General features: G+C 42.0%; 1 protein-coding gene across 4 annotated transcripts in view; it reads left to right on the top strand.

Moving 5' to 3' along the window:
* LOC126489329 (zinc finger protein 431-like) overlaps positions 1 to 14,609 on the top strand; it is a 30,395-nt gene extending 15,786 nt beyond the window's left edge. For 2 of the 4 annotated variants that reach the window (XM_050123528.1, XM_050123527.1), the window contains exons 2-4: positions 10,535 to 10,661; positions 10,865 to 10,925; positions 11,462 to 14,609. In XM_050123528.1, coding sequence (XP_049979485.1) covers positions 10,628 to 10,661; positions 10,865 to 10,925; positions 11,462 to 12,863 — 1,497 coding nt within the window. In that variant the 5' untranslated portion in view covers positions 10,535 to 10,627 and the 3' untranslated portion in view covers positions 12,864 to 14,609. Of the gene's footprint in view, positions 1 to 10,534; positions 10,670 to 10,864; positions 10,930 to 11,461 lie in introns of those variants that run through there. The other 2 variants (XM_050123529.1, XM_050123530.1) reach the window with 2 other exon arrangements.
* Positions 14,610 to 15,247: the final 638 nt, after the last annotated feature.

A 15,247-nucleotide genomic window follows, 5' to 3' on the forward strand; every position in this document is an offset into this window, starting at 1 on the left:
GTATTTACTCATTTCTTCAAACTTTTGGTTATACTTCTCATCCATTTCTATAAGGGCATTTTTCACATGTTGTTTAATGGACTCTATTGCTTTTATAAAGTCAATTTTTTCCACTTCTTCCATTTTAGGGTGTTCAAGTCCATCTGTTGTATGATCATTGGGTTCTGGTGTTTTCATGTTGTTTTTCGGATTATTGGGTGAATTCTTGCCTTGGCGCCTGCCCATCTCCTGTCGAAGCTATCTAATGTGTCTTTTAGAACCGGGTTAGGTTTCCCTGTTGGCCAGAGGCTTCTCTTACAAAATGCTGCCGCTCTGTTTCCTGGCTCCTGCCAGGGGCCAAGTTCCCTCTCGCCCTTCAGAAGGGTCTTCAGGAACAGGACCAGGCTCCCTGTTTGCCAGTGACCACGTCAACCAAAGGCCTACCTCTTTGCTTTAATTGTAGTGGGGCGATCTGCTCTCGGTGTTGTGTGCTAGTCCCTGCTGTCTGCCGCTGCCTGCTCCGGTCTGCTGCTGCCTGCGCCGGTGGTCTGCCACCCCTCCTGGGCCTTCGCCGGTGGTCTGCCGCCCCGCCTGGGCCTGTGCTGGTGGTCTGCCTATAGGTTTTATTTCTATTTCTGTTGAGCTTTATTTGGTTTTTGTTTGTTTTTTTTTTTTTTTTGGATTTTCGAGACAGGATTTCTCCGTAGCTTTTTGGTTCCTCTCCTGGAACTAGCTCTTGTAGTCCAGGCTGGCCTCGAACTCACAGAGATCCGCTTGCCTCTGCCTCCCAAGTGCTGGGATTAAAGGCGTGCGCCACCACCGCCCGGCTTGTTTTATTATTTTTTGTGCATGCCTGCCTTTCTCTATGAGGCTAGAATAGGGTCAAATTTGTTGGAGTTACAGGCATGTGAGCCAACTCACCTTTGTGTTGGGAAATCAGGCTCAGGTCCTCTGCAAGAGCAGCACATGGTCTTGACAGCTGAGCTGTCTCTGCAGGCACTGCAGGTTTCTGAAGCTGGTGAGCCACTGCCATTGGAAGATGGTCTTACTTTTCTAATAATAAAAACTTGGCAACCAACACACACCCACTCAGTGTGCCCTCAAAGAAGAGCAGGAGTCACTGTAGAATTCCTGGTCATGGTTGTCATGGCTGTCTTCATGTTCACATGTAAATAAAAAGCTTATGCTTTGAAATTGCCAGCTATTTGATGTGCTGGAATGTGAAGATACTTGACTCCAGCAGAGTCATGAGGGAAGGGAAAGCCATCTTCATCCAACCATCACCTTCTGCTTTCTGGTGTTTCTATCAGTTGTTTACACAATAGTACCACATGTACCTTGGGCCCAGCCATGAGCTGTCAGTGACTGTCCATACATTATATAATCACCAGTATCATGTGTCTCCCCCTTCTATTTTGCAAGCATGCACAGAAATACATGTAGTACATGTATCTTAGTCTGGATTAAATGGCTCTCGTTTTTTTCTTCCTCTGAAGATAATGCGCAAAGACTGTTCAGTTTCATCCCTCCTTCTAGAGTGTTAAACAGATTGGTTAGGGTATAGTCCTTCTTAAGAGTTTCAAACATTCTCTTGAAGTTATTGTTTAGGTCATTTTCTTCTGCTTCATCTATATTTGGTTGTTCAGGTCTTGCTGTTGTAGGGTCTTTAGGTTTTACTGGTGTTGTGTTGTTCTTTGTGGTGTTGCGTGTGTTCTTACCTTTCCTACTCATCTTTTCCTCTAATAGGTGTGGTTGGGGCTGTCTGAGATTCTGTTGAATAATCTTCTAGGTGCCAGTGAATCCAAAGGTCAGATGGTTGTTCCTCGTGGTATAGTCAGTGTCACAGTTATAGTTACCCCATTGGTTACTTCTGTTCCTGAAAATAGCTCAAGTGTTCCCGTGCTTTGCTCTGCTCCCTTGGAGTTTGCTGTCTCAGACCTGCTTTGGCCTAGGTTACTGGCTTTGATCTGTTTCTGTAAATCCTGGTCTGTATCCCCTCCTGCAGAAGTCCCTGGCTTGGAGTTGGTCCTGGAAAGGTTTCTGGCTCTGATCTACTACCTCAGAGTTCCCAGGCTCAGGTGTGCCCAGAAATTCAGTGAACCTGGCTCAGGCTTACTCTCTCACAGGTTGCAGACTCACGCTTGGACCCACAGAGTTTCCATATTTCTGCCTATTCCTTTTGATGTCCCAGACCAATATCCAGACTCACAGAGGTCCTGGCTCAGGCCTACTCCCTCTGAGGTCCCAGATTCATGCCTGGCCCAGCAGAGATCTCTGGTTCCTGCCTACTCCTTCGGAGGTCCCAGATTTACGCCCAGACTGTCAGAGGTTCTGGCTCCAGCCTAGTACCTGGGAGGTCCTAGACTCTCACCCAGGCCCACAGCGGTCCTGGCTTAGGTCTACTCCTTTCAAGGTCCCAGATTCATGTCCAGACCCTCAGCGGACTCTGGCTCTGGCTCACTCACTCAGCGGTTACTCTCCTGTATCTTTTCTGGTGGAGATTGCTGACTCTGGATCAGGTTGCTGGCTCAGTCTTGGTCCGCCAGTGTCCTGGGACTGGATTGGCTCCTGGCTTCTGGTCCCGTGGAGCTTGCTTCCTCAGGCCCACTCTGTCCTAGGTAGCTGGTTCAGTCCCACTCCTGTGGAATTTGTTGAAGTTAGCATTTTCATGTGTTTCATAGTCCTCATCAGGAAATGGAAGGAGCTTATGTTAGACAGATTATTGAGTTTCTTACCCCATGCTTCAGGGTCATTTTCAGGCAAGGGAGGACATCTATTTGAAGGCGGTCCCAGTAAGGGCTCTTCGGGAACTGTCACCAGCTTAGTTGTCAGTGGCCTTGGTTTTCCTTACCTCTGCTGTTCTCTCTTTAGTTGTAGTAATATTCATTGTTATACCCTGTCCATCAATCATGTGGCTCTGCTTTCAGGAGAGCAAAATGATATAGGGGGTGGGAGACGGTAGGAGAAAATGCAGGCATGTCCTGGGGATCAACCTACCTGGCACACTGCACTTTTAAGTAACAAGAGTGACCCACCATACTCCTGAATATTCCCAGAAGTCAGAACATTGAGTTATAAAGTAGCGCGGGCAGTCAGTAGCCAGCCTGCCAATGTGTCTACACTCTCCACAGCTCCTTTTCCTCTCCCTCCTCTCCTCCCACCCAGTCGTCCTCCCCACTCAGTCTCTGTTCCCACTTGCCAATCCATTCCTCTGTTTCTGTTTAGGAAAGGCAGGTCTCCCATGAGTATCAACAAAACATGGCATATCAAGTTGCAGTAAGACCAAGCACCTCCACATGCATTAAGGCCCGGCAAGGCTACCTAGTATGAGTAGTTGGATCCCCGAAACCTGTAAAATAGTTGGAGATAGCTCCTGTTCCTGCTTTTAGGAGTCCCAGAAGAGGACCAAGCTACACAACTGTAATATATATGCAGAGTGCCTAGGTCAGTCCCATGCAGGCTCTCTGGTAGTTGGTTCATTCTTGTGAGCCTCTATGAGTCTAGGTTAGTTGATTCTGTGAGTTTTCTTGTGATGTCCTTGACTCCTCTGGTTCCTACAATTCTCTCTCTCCCTGTTCTTCCAGGTTCCCCAAACTCCACCTAATGCTTGTCTCTGGGTCTGCATCTGTTTCCATCAGTTGCTGGATGATGCCTCTCTGAAAGTTGGCTTAGGACCATTCTGGTCACAGGAAATGACTAGTCCAGTTTAAGTATCCACTATTACGAGTTGTCTTAGCTGGGATCATCCTTGTAGATTCCTGGGAGGTTTCCTTGCACCAGGTTTTTAATCTGACTCCAGTAGTCTCTTTCAGTACTCTTCCCCACTGTCCCTGCCTAACTTGGTATGTGCTCACTTTTCAACCCAAGGCGATGTGCTAAGCCATTCTTGTGGATAGACTTCCACTATGTATGTCACTGTGTTGACTATTAAAATGTCACTACGGGGAGAATGTACCTTGGTATGGAAAAAATGCAAGACTAACGTCTGCTGTTTACTGAACTTGAGGCCAACCTGAACTACTTGAGACAGTGTCCTCTCCAAACAAAAGCAGCTGTGTGTGGTAGTGCACAGTGTAATTGCAGGACTCAGGACAGAGGCAAAAGGAGGGAAGCAAATTTAAACTAGTGTTTGTATAGTGTTCTAGATGAGTCAAGTCTACATAGAGAAACCTTGTCCCTCAGCAGAACAGCAATAGATGTCTTAACCCATGAAAATAGAATGCCTGCAAGTGGTTCAGGTGCTTGCTTCTGAACCTGTTGACTTGAGTTCAATCCCCAGGGTCCACATGATGGAAAAAATGACTCTCACATGTTGTTCTATGACTTCCGCATGTGTGCAACTCTTAAGTCAGCATGTATGGAAAACAGGGTGCTGTGGCTGTAGATCACTGTTAGAACATCTGACCAAATCCATGAAAGCTCTGGGCCCCATCCTAGCACGTCAGAAAAGACATCTTCCTTGACCCAGAATTTCTCTCTGCTGTCTCTGATCTCCTGAACCTTCTTGTGCAGCCTGTGCTAGTTTGGATGCTGGGATTACAGGCATGTGCTACATAGTCAGCTTCATATATTGTTTAAAAGTCTCCTGAAGAGTTGGGATAAAGACATCCTAAACACACAGAAGTACTAAGAGCAGAATGCATTTACACTCCTCTAGCCCTAGGCATTAAATCCAGCAGGACATAGGCTCTGGCAGCTCCTTTCTGTTCTCTCCACTTCAGACTCACTCATCCAGGTTTCTGTTTAGTTCCATTAAGGTGAATGAATCATCAGTGTCTGGGTAGTATTATGTTCACATGGCACATCTAGATTCATCTGAGAAGGAAGTGTCAATGAAGACAGTGCATCCATAGGTTCTAGCTCTAGGCAAGCCTGTATGGACATTTTCTTAATTAGTGATTGATGGGGGAAGTGCCCAGTCCATTGTAGATGGTGCCATCATTAGGCCGGTGGATCTGGGTTCTATAAGAAAGCAGGTGAACAAGCCAAGGGGAGCAAACCAGTAAGAAGCACCTTGCATGGCCTCTGCATCTGCTTCCAGGTTCCTGATGTGCTTGAGTTCCTGTCAAGCCTTCCTTCCTGACCAAGGGGAGCAGGAGCCCTTCTGTGGAAACATGCTCTTTGTTGACCTCGCCATGCAGTGAGCACACCTCAGCTGCTTTTACTGTTACAATGGAAGGCAGATTTGCTAACTAGCAAGCCCTAGTTTCTCCAGAATCTCACAGTTCTGAACTTGCCACTTAACATGCAGGTGTAAGATCCCTCTGGAGTTAATTTTGTACAGATCTTAAAATCTGTTGGTAATACATTTGCATATAAATGCCACCATATTCTAGTCACATGTTAGGGAGCCCATACTCACTGGGTTTTCTAGTCTGGTTGGTCAACACCAAGTATGGGGTTTTTTTTTAATTTATTTATTTATTAAAGATTTCTGTCTCTTCCCCGCCACAGACTCCCCTTTCCCTCCCCCTCCCCCAAAAAAGTCCCCCTCCCTCGTCAGCCCAAAGAGCAATCAGGTTTCCCTGCCCTGTGGGAAGTCCAAGGACCACCCACCTCCATCCAGGTCTAGTAAGGTGAGCATCCACGAAAATGCCTAGGCTCCCACGAAACCAATAGGTACAGTAGGATCAAAAACCCATTGCCATTGTTCTTGAGTTCTCAGTAGTCATTGTCCGGTTTTATCCCAGGCTTTTGCAGATCCAGGCCAGCTGGCCTTGGTGAGTTCCAAGTATGTTTTAATTGTATTCTTATGTCTATTTGTCCTAATGTTCTGTTTATCCCTTTATTCTTCCCCAAATGGGGCAGTTTATGGTAGTTGTGTGTGAAGTTTTGAGGTTGCATGATGTCACTAGTGTGGTAAATATTCAATCTTATGTTGATCATTATTTCATTTAGGATGACCTTTTGCCATCAGTTTTCTGTTGTTGATAGCATAAATTATTAGAGTTTTTATTGGACTCAAATTCTGAATTTTGGTAGTATACTATTGACATAATAGCCAAGATAGCAGCAAACTACAAGGTTGCTTTCTTTTCAAGATTGGTTCAGCTCACTGCTGAGATTAGCCCATCTACATCAGACACAAGTCCCAGTGGGACCCACAGTTCTCAAAGCTTAAATGTGCACTGTTACACCCGTTCTTTAGAAAGGCATTTTAATTAGGTTATCATGAATATAGGTGGAGATGGTACCTATGGCGTAGGCATGTAGGCTCCACACAGCAAAGAAATAGAGGAAAGAATTCTGTGGCCTCAAGCAGAGAAAGTTGAGTCCATCCATATGCCTTATCAACAGATTATAACTGGAAGCCAAGTGTTATCGTCCAGGTGGTTTTTTTCTCTTCAGTCCCCAGACACATGTTGTTTGGCTGCATTTTATCCCAGTAGAGTATGGTCTGGGCTGAGCTCAGACAGATCTGTGACTCTCCATGTTGCCTGGAATTTGAAACTTTGGAATCCAACTTGCTATAACAGCGAAACCGAATATAAAACCTTAGTAGCCTTTTGAAGCACTTCTACTCAGTTAGAAGTACACTGTCCAGATGACATCAGCTACAAAAGTCACATTGAAGACACCAAGGAATTGCCTTCATTGCTTCTATGTTGAAGGAGCAGCAGGGCTGCGTTCCTGGCACCCGGCCACCCGCGCAACTAGCTTTACCCGAAATAATTACACGGAAACTGTATTCTTTTAAACACTGCCTGGCTCGTTATCTGTAGCCTCTTACTGGCTAGCTCTTACATATTAATCTAACCCATTTCTAATAATCTGTGTAGCCCACGAGGTGGTTACCAGAGAAGATCTTAACCTGCATCTGACTGGAGTGGGAGAATCATGGCAACTCCTTGACTCAGCTTCTTTCTCCCAGCATTCTGTTCTGTTTACTCCACCCACCTAAGGGTTGGCCTATCAAGGGGCCTAGGCAGTTTCTTTATTAATAAGAAATCACTCCCACATCACTTCTACCTGACTTAATGTAAGGTTTCCCAGGTCCTCTGAGATAACTGGGTAGGGAGCGAAACAAAGGATAATGCTGTGTATGCACTCAGAGAAAAGAGGGATTTACATTTTACTTTGGATGTCTTGTACGTTTAATCTCTTCTTAGGTGAGCTAGGGAAGGTTATTTTGATGAAGTCTGCAACCCAGCAAGAAGTACTGATTACCCCTATGTGGGGTGAATAGTTTCTCCCTTCCTTCCTTTATTTCTTTCTTTCTTTCTTTCTTTCTTTCTTTATTTCTTCCTTCCTTCCTTCCTTTCTTTCTTTCTGCCTCTCATTTGTTCTCACTCCGTTTTCCCTCAATTTCTTTCACTCTTTTCCTTTAGAGCTCTTTCTACTTTATTTTTATTTTATTTACTTTCTAAATAAAATAAAATTTCTAAATAAAATAATAAAATAAATAATTTTAAAATTTTATTTACTTTCTACTATATTTCTTTCATTGTTTATATTTGCTCAAGACCATCAAACTCCTATCTTTGAATCCCAATTAGTGGAACTAATTGTGTAAAATTAGGAGGTATGCCCAAGTGGGAATAGGTAGGTGTGTCTTGTTTGTTAAGGTGTCACTATAGATGGGCTTTGAGATTTAAAAAACCCAAGCCGAGACACCTGTTTCTTTCTCTTTGCCTGTCTGTGTATCAGGTTGTTAGTATGCCTACCTTGATGCCACCATTCATGACAGTGAAGTAATCCTCTGTATTCAAGCCACAAATTAAAAGCCTTGCATTATAACAGTCACCTTGGTCATAATTTTTCTTCACAGCCATAGGGTAGTAATTAAGATAGGTGCTTGTGTAATATTTTGCATATTTTCTGTATATATTCATCCCATGTCCTGTGAAAATGTCTTGACAAAACATTTAGTCTGTGGCTTGGTTATTACTGATGACTCGTTCAGATCCATAGAGGAAAAGAGCAACAATAGGAGCAGATATTAATGAAACCTGTGTGGTTTGGCAAGAAAAACAGCTCTAGGTAGTTTCAGAGGGCGGTCATGAGCTGAAACAGAGTCAGTCATTATCAGGGAGATTAGAGTTATTAAAGAGAGGGCACCTACCTGCTCCTCTTTGGAACCAGCCAAGCATTTAAATAGTGAAGGAAAAGGCAACAAGATTCCTAGTCCCAGCAAGCTGCGCTCCAGCGGGGCAGAACCAATACAAATCTAGAACTCCGTGTAGATGCATCATTGATGTGTCGCATTTTCTTGAAAGAAGAAAGATGCACAATTTAAAGGTCATGGGTTCTTCCTCTGTGCTTCAGTTCAGCACTGTTGCGGGCACCTGTTTGGCAGAGCACAGCAACAGGGAGGAGACTGTGATAGGTCACTGTATGAAGGTGTGCAAATGAAGACCTAGTTGTACTTTGAGTCTACTAGATGTTGAGATACCCAAGCTTTGAGACACCTGCCGTCAATAGCTGCACGTAGGGAGTGGAAGCTGCCAAAGAGAGAGAGAGATGTGTGAAAAGTTCAGAGGGAAAGAACCACCTCAGCCCCAAGTGCCTGACACAGAGCTGCAGGGCTTGGTGTTTGCCCAGCAGGGTTCAGGCTTGCCTTGGTGCAATCTTTCTTTGAAAAAGAAATATGTATTCTGTACCTTTGTGTGTTGTGTAGATGTAATTTATTTTTTTATTTCACAAGATATCACTGTTAAGAGACTGCCTTCAGTGTGAGAAGAAACTTTGTACGTTCTAACGTTGTTGGGACTGTACAGAACATGGAGATCTTGTGGTTAGAGTAATTGCGTTTTGCATCATGGGTTGAGTGTGAGCCTATCATGACCTGTGTCAAAATGTGGTGGGTTAAATGAAACATTTTCCAAGTACAAAGATGTATTTGAGACTCTGTCTCAGGTTTGTGGTTTTCTTCGGGTACATGGGGTACTTTCTGGACCACGTTAGCCTGTGGGGATGGGCGTTGAGTGTTTATTCCCTGACCACACTTGCCTTTTTCTGTGGTTGAATCCAAGCAGCCCCCTTCATTTTCATACAGCCACACCATTCGTACAGACTCCATCCCTAAACAGCATAAAGTAAAACAGAAACAATTGCTTTTCCTTGCTAAGCCATTTTTTTCCTGCCCTGATATTCTTCATATCTTTTTGCCGGGAAGAATTAGGTTTTTGTACATGTGAAGCGTTTGCTCTTGTGCTGAGCTATGCCCACTTTTTTACTTTTAAACTTTGGCATAAAGTATCATTTCTTCCACCAGGATGGCATACATTTATGAAATTAATACTGATCTCCTGAGTCATCACATTGCAAATATGTAACTTTCTACATATCTTTATGCATGTTTTAATATATTTTTTTAAATTTTCAAAATGTGCGTGAGAATGTTTTGCCTATCCCCATGCATGTGTACTATGTACGTGCCTGGTGTTCACTGAAGTCAGAAGAGAGCACTGGATTCTCTTGAACTAGTATTACAAATTGTTGGGAGCTCCAAGTGAGTGTTGGGCATTGATGCAGCTTCTCTGGAAAAGCAACAGATGATTTTAACTCTTGACCTGCCTTTATATACTCTATTGGGCTTTTGTTTGTTTTATTTTTTAGCATAAGCCTTTAGTCATTAATGGTTTTGATAATCCTTTAATCTATCAGGCAATAACTTATTAAAATGCATTCCTTCTTAAGAATATCATATTAGGGGGCTGGAGAGATAGCTCAGCGGTTAAGAGCATTGCCTGCTCTTCCAAAGGTCCTGAGTTCAATTCCCAGCAACCACATGGTGGCTCACAACCATAAGTAAATAAATAAATAAATACATATATTTTTTTTTTAAAAAAAGGAAGGAGAGGATGGGCATGATGGTACACACCTTTAATCCCCAAACTCAGGAGGCAGAGACAAGTAAATCTCTATGATTTCCAGGCCAGCCTAGTCTTCTGTGTATTGATTTCCAGGAAAGCCAAAGGTATATACTGAAACCGTCTCAAACAGGAAAAAAAAGAGAGAGCACTCACGGGCTCACTCTAAATTCTATCAATGAGTTAAAAATCCACTCAACATATGTAACTGTCTTTCAGAAAACTGGAGTGCTTCAAACTATAAGGCTAATATGATATTCTTTTTTAAAATATTTATTTATTTATTATGTATACAATATTCTGTCTGCTTGTATGCCTACAGGCCAGAAGAGGGCGCCAGACCTCATTACAGATGGTTGTGAGCCACCAGGTGGTTGCTGGGAATTGAACTCTGGACCTTTGGAAGAGCAGGCAATGCTCTCCAGCCCCTCTCCTTCCTTTTTTGATGTCAGTAATTTCGATAAAGTTTTGCTGATGTTTATTCAATACTATTGCTCAGTTTACCTGTCTCTCTCTATGTGTAAGTCAGCATTTCTCTTGCAGTGCCATGTACATGGCCAGAAATGAGAATCATAATTCTCCTTTTCTGTTTCTTTCTAAAATGACTTGGTGATTGCATTTGAAATTCTGTGATGTTAAATGAATTTGTGGAACACACAGAATTATAAATATGTTCACAATGAAGTGTGCATTTTTAGTGCAGTCTCAACATTTCTGTTATGTACTCATATGGGATATTGTAGGACGCAGTGACCTATGAGGATCTGCATGTGAACTTCACTCATGAAGAGTGGGCTTTGCTGGATCCTTCCCAGAAGAGTCTCTACAAAGATGTGATGCTGGAAACCTACTGGAACCTCACTGCTGTAGGTAAGAATGTGAGTTTCCTTCACTTTGAAACTTAAGGAGAAAAGCATTTAATGGAGATTGGTGATCCACTGTGATTTCGACTGGGAAAGTAGAAAAATGTGGTGAATAAGTAAGGCCTGGTTCTAAGGTTCACTGAAGATAATAACTCAAATTTTGCATAATTTCTAATAATATATCATACATTTTCTGATAATATATTTTAGGCTACAAATGGGAAGACCAGAATATTGAAGAACATTGTCAAAGTTCTAGAAGACACGGAAGGTAATTAATTTTCTTGTGCAAGGTGATAGATTTGTATCTCTGAAGAAATTTTAATGTGCCCTGATATTTAATGAAAAGCAACAGTGTAAATACTTATAGCTTTGTGATGATTATTAAATTTTTACAGTATCAAGTACCTCAATTTCAGGTACCTGATCAGTGTTTGCAAAGTGGTCCTCTAAGAAATAAGACTAGGAAGCAATGCCTTAGTAGATATCACCATATTAATCACAGTCCTCCAAGATCCATATTATAGAGCTATCCATTTATTTTTATTCCACTCAAGTACTGTAAAGGCATTCACATTCATGAGGGGATTAGGGTGTGTCCGAGATCTTTTTAAAGCAAAGTTACCCTAGGCAAGCTAATGTTACTCTTGAAGTGACCCACCATAGTTTAGTGAGAGGGGCAGTTTATGACAGTCAAGAAGGGTGTTGTGGTAGAGAGACCTTAATCCCTGTACCATCTCTATGAAGAACAAATGTTCAACTGTGTGAATAGAATGTGAAATCCTTTTGTTCTTGTTCCCTAAATAGGTATATGATGTGTCACTCTGGATCCAACTCATGTGATCCTAAGGGATATGGAAAGAAGCAATGTACCTCTCTCTCTCCCCCCCAAAATAGGAGATATGTAGTGGTTCCTGCTATAAGAAGATATAGTGATTGTGATACAAGTGTTCAATTAATTGGATTTCCAAATTCACTGGGAACACATCCACAAACACACGATGGAAAAGAACCTTGTGAGTACAGGGAATATGGAAATTCTTCTGTCTGCACTGGTTCATGTTGCACATGTAATGTGACTGACACTGCTTGCAGTCAGTGTCCCAAAACTCTCAATCCTTCCAGTTCTCTTCGAAGTGGTGAAAAGACTCATTTGGGAAAAGGATGCTGTAAATGTGAGCCTTGTACAAAAGGCTTGACCCATCACAGGTGTCTTCACACACACAGAAGGTTCCATACCGAAGAGGAACCCTGTAAGGGTAAACAATGTGACAAAACATTTAGATCTGATTCTTCTTTACATTTACACCAGAGAACACATTTGAAAATGGAACCTTACAAGTATAATCAAGGTGATCAAGACTTTGCATGTCACAGTTATCTTCAAGTGCCCAGAATTTATACTGGAAAGAAACCATATGAATGCCATCAATGTGGAAAAGCCTTTGCACGTCCCAGTGAACGTAAAATACACGAAAGAAGTCACACTGGAGAGAAACCATATGAATGTAGTCAATGTGGTAAAACCTTTGCATATCCCAGTAGCCTTCAAAGGCATGAAAGAAATCATACTGTTGAGAAGCCCTTTGAATGTCATCAGTGTGGTAAGGCCTTTACACATAACAGTCATCTTCAAAGGCATGAAAGAAGTCATTCTGGAGGGAAACGCTATGAATGTCACCAGTGTGGTAAAGTCTTTGCACATAACAGTCATCTTCAAAGGCATGAAAGAAGCCACACTGGAGAGAGACCCTTTGAATGTAATCAGTGTGGAATAGCATTTTCATCTCGCAGTAATCTTCTCAGTCATGAAAGAAGTCATGCTGGAGTGAAACCCTATGAATGTAATCATTGTGGTAAAGCCTTTGCACGTAAGAGTCATCTTCAATATCATGAAAAAATACATACTAGAGAAAAATCCTATGTACCTCGCAGAAGAGGTAAAGCTTTGCACAGACGCCTTCATGTTGGAGGTGCCAGTCCCATGGGGTGTGCATCCAGACCGTCCGCAGTGGTGACATGGAACCAGTCAGAGCCTAGAAGAGAAGTTTGTACTGCAGATGGCAGAGCCAGTGAAGTGACCCAAGCTCTTTGGAGAGGCCCTGAAGATTGTGAGTGGGTCCCAGCCATTAGTAGTGGAGTTATTTATGCTGTCGGAGTTTCTTTTTCCTTCTTTCATAATGTGACTGCTCTGATTCTTCCCTCTTGAAGGGGAGGGTATTTATTTATGTTTGATTTTTAAAAAAGCCATAGTTGGAAGACTTTGAACTTTTAAAAGAGATCTTGGATTTTTAGTGAGATTGGATATTTTTAAAGAAAAATTTTAATGCATTTGAATTTGTAAAGATTATGGGACTTTTATTAAAGTTATTTATGTTTTCAATATGAGATTTGGGGAATGAATAGAAAAGGGAAGGTTGTGGCTCAAGCGTGATGTGTTTGCATGTGAAGCTGAGAGCCGACCCACTGCACTGACTGATCTTATGTCAACTTCACGTGCAAACTGGACTTACCTGACAGGAGGGACACTCAGTTGAGAAAATGCCTCTGTAAGATATGGCTATGAGGCATTTTTTAAATGATTCATGGGGAAGGGTCCTGGAATCTATAAGAAAACAGGCTGAACAAGCCATAGGGAGCAAGTCAGTAAGCAGCCCCTCCTCCATGGCCTTTGCATAAGCTCCTGCATCTGGGTTCCTGCCCCAGTTAGGTTTCTGTCCTGACATCTTTTAAGATGAACAGCAATATTGAAGAGTAGACTAAATAATCCTTCCCATATTGCTTTTTCATCATGGTGTTTCATTGCCAACATTCTTACTAAGAAATCCTGTCTCAAAAAAATCAAAAAAACAGGGTTGTGGTCAGACAGGGCAGCAATTAAACACACTGGCCATTCTTCCAGATGACAAAGTTTCAATTCCCAACACCCAGATGGAAGTTTACAACTTTCTGTAAGTCCTGTTCCACGGTATCCAACACACTCATAGAGACATACATACAAACAAAACACCTATACATGCAAAATATAAACTAGTCTTTTAAAAACGAATATATCACATTGTGGAACTTTCTCTAACATAATCTTGACTCATCTCTACTCAAGTAAATCTTTTGTTGTCTTCTTTTACATCAGGAGAATGATATTGACAATTATAATTCGAAGCCATGTCCAGAGTCCATTTACAGAGGGATAGAAATCATTTAATCCTTCAATGCTCAAACAGGGAATTTCATCACTATGAAGTGAGAGAAAGCAGTAGTACTGGAACATCTTCATCTTCTACACATAACGACATATTTGGGAGTCAGGGATCTGCCTCAGTAGTAAAGCTGCTGTTGGGTACCCACGTTTGAATACTAGCACCCGCATCAGATGGCTTAGAACTACTTCTAAAGCCTTGTCCTAGAGATCTGTTGCACTCTTCTGGCTTCCTTGGGCATTAGGTATGCAAATGGTGCAAAGATAGATATGTATGTATTTGTGTATGTGTATTTTCCATAGTTTAAAAAAACTTCATTTATGTGTTTTGTTTTTTCCTAAATTAAAATAAATTTGGGTGTATTTTTGGAACATGGTTCTGGGAAGGGGTCTTTTGAAGAGAAGAAGAGAATTCCACATGCTTATGTTAACAATTCAAGAAAAGACAAGAGTCTTGAGACCTTGGTTTCTTCAAGACATGAAATTGTTCTTGGCATGTGTTTCTGTGTTCCTCCCAGGTGTAGTAGGTAGGAGTGAGTTGACTTCAGGTTGTACATTATTGCTTGCTGTTGTTACTCATTAAATGCTTAAACTATCATTGATATGCCCATATGGAAAACATGTTTTGGCCCAGGTTGCTTGTTTTTATCATTGTATACAGTTTGAACTCATGAGACCTTTCTTCCTCATGTGACTTTTCTTAACCTGCCAAATATAAATTGTCTCGGGCTCTGAATAAAGTTGGCTATTGTATGAGACTTTAGTCTTCCACATTTATTGGCTTCATTCTCCCAGGTCCCACCATCTCTAGAGTGGTAAAAAGCTGTGCTTGCAGAGGAAACAGATGTCAGCTACGAGATAAGAGAGTGAAGACCCTCAAAAAGGAAGTGAGTGAGAACAAGGTAGCAGAAACCAGGGAAGGCTTTGCCTTTTATCTAACCAGTCCATCAGTTTTTAGAGTAAGGAAGAGCACAAATGTTAAAACTGCAACTGTTAAATCGCTTGCAAATGTTTATGATTGTTATTCCTGTTTACACAAGAAGGAATTTTAGATGAAGCAAAATGGGACAGAGTCCAAAAGTTCATTGAAAAGGCATATTAATACGTGGGAAAGATCCCTGTGCAATTTTTGGTCGCTTGATTATTAACTGAGGCTGACATCAAAATGATTAAGGAAGAATGGGAGAATATTGTACATGAAGGAGTAATGGTGAATTACTTGAATGAATATACTCTTTATGATCAAACCTTAAAAGTGGTAAAAGAAGCAAAAAGCTGATTTTCCTTGTTCAGGGAAAATCACGAGTAAAAATAGCATCGCCAACATCTGTGTAGGCGACAGCTCCTTTAGCTCCCTTACTGGAGCCGTCTTTACATCCATGCCGTCCATTTTC

This window comes from Alexandromys fortis, unplaced genomic scaffold (genome assembly GCF_014885135.2).
Source record: "Alexandromys fortis isolate MF-2015 unplaced genomic scaffold, M_Fortis_MF-2015_v1.1 scaffold_221, whole genome shotgun sequence".
Classification (NCBI taxonomy): Eukaryota; Metazoa; Chordata; class Mammalia; order Rodentia; family Cricetidae; genus Alexandromys; species Alexandromys fortis.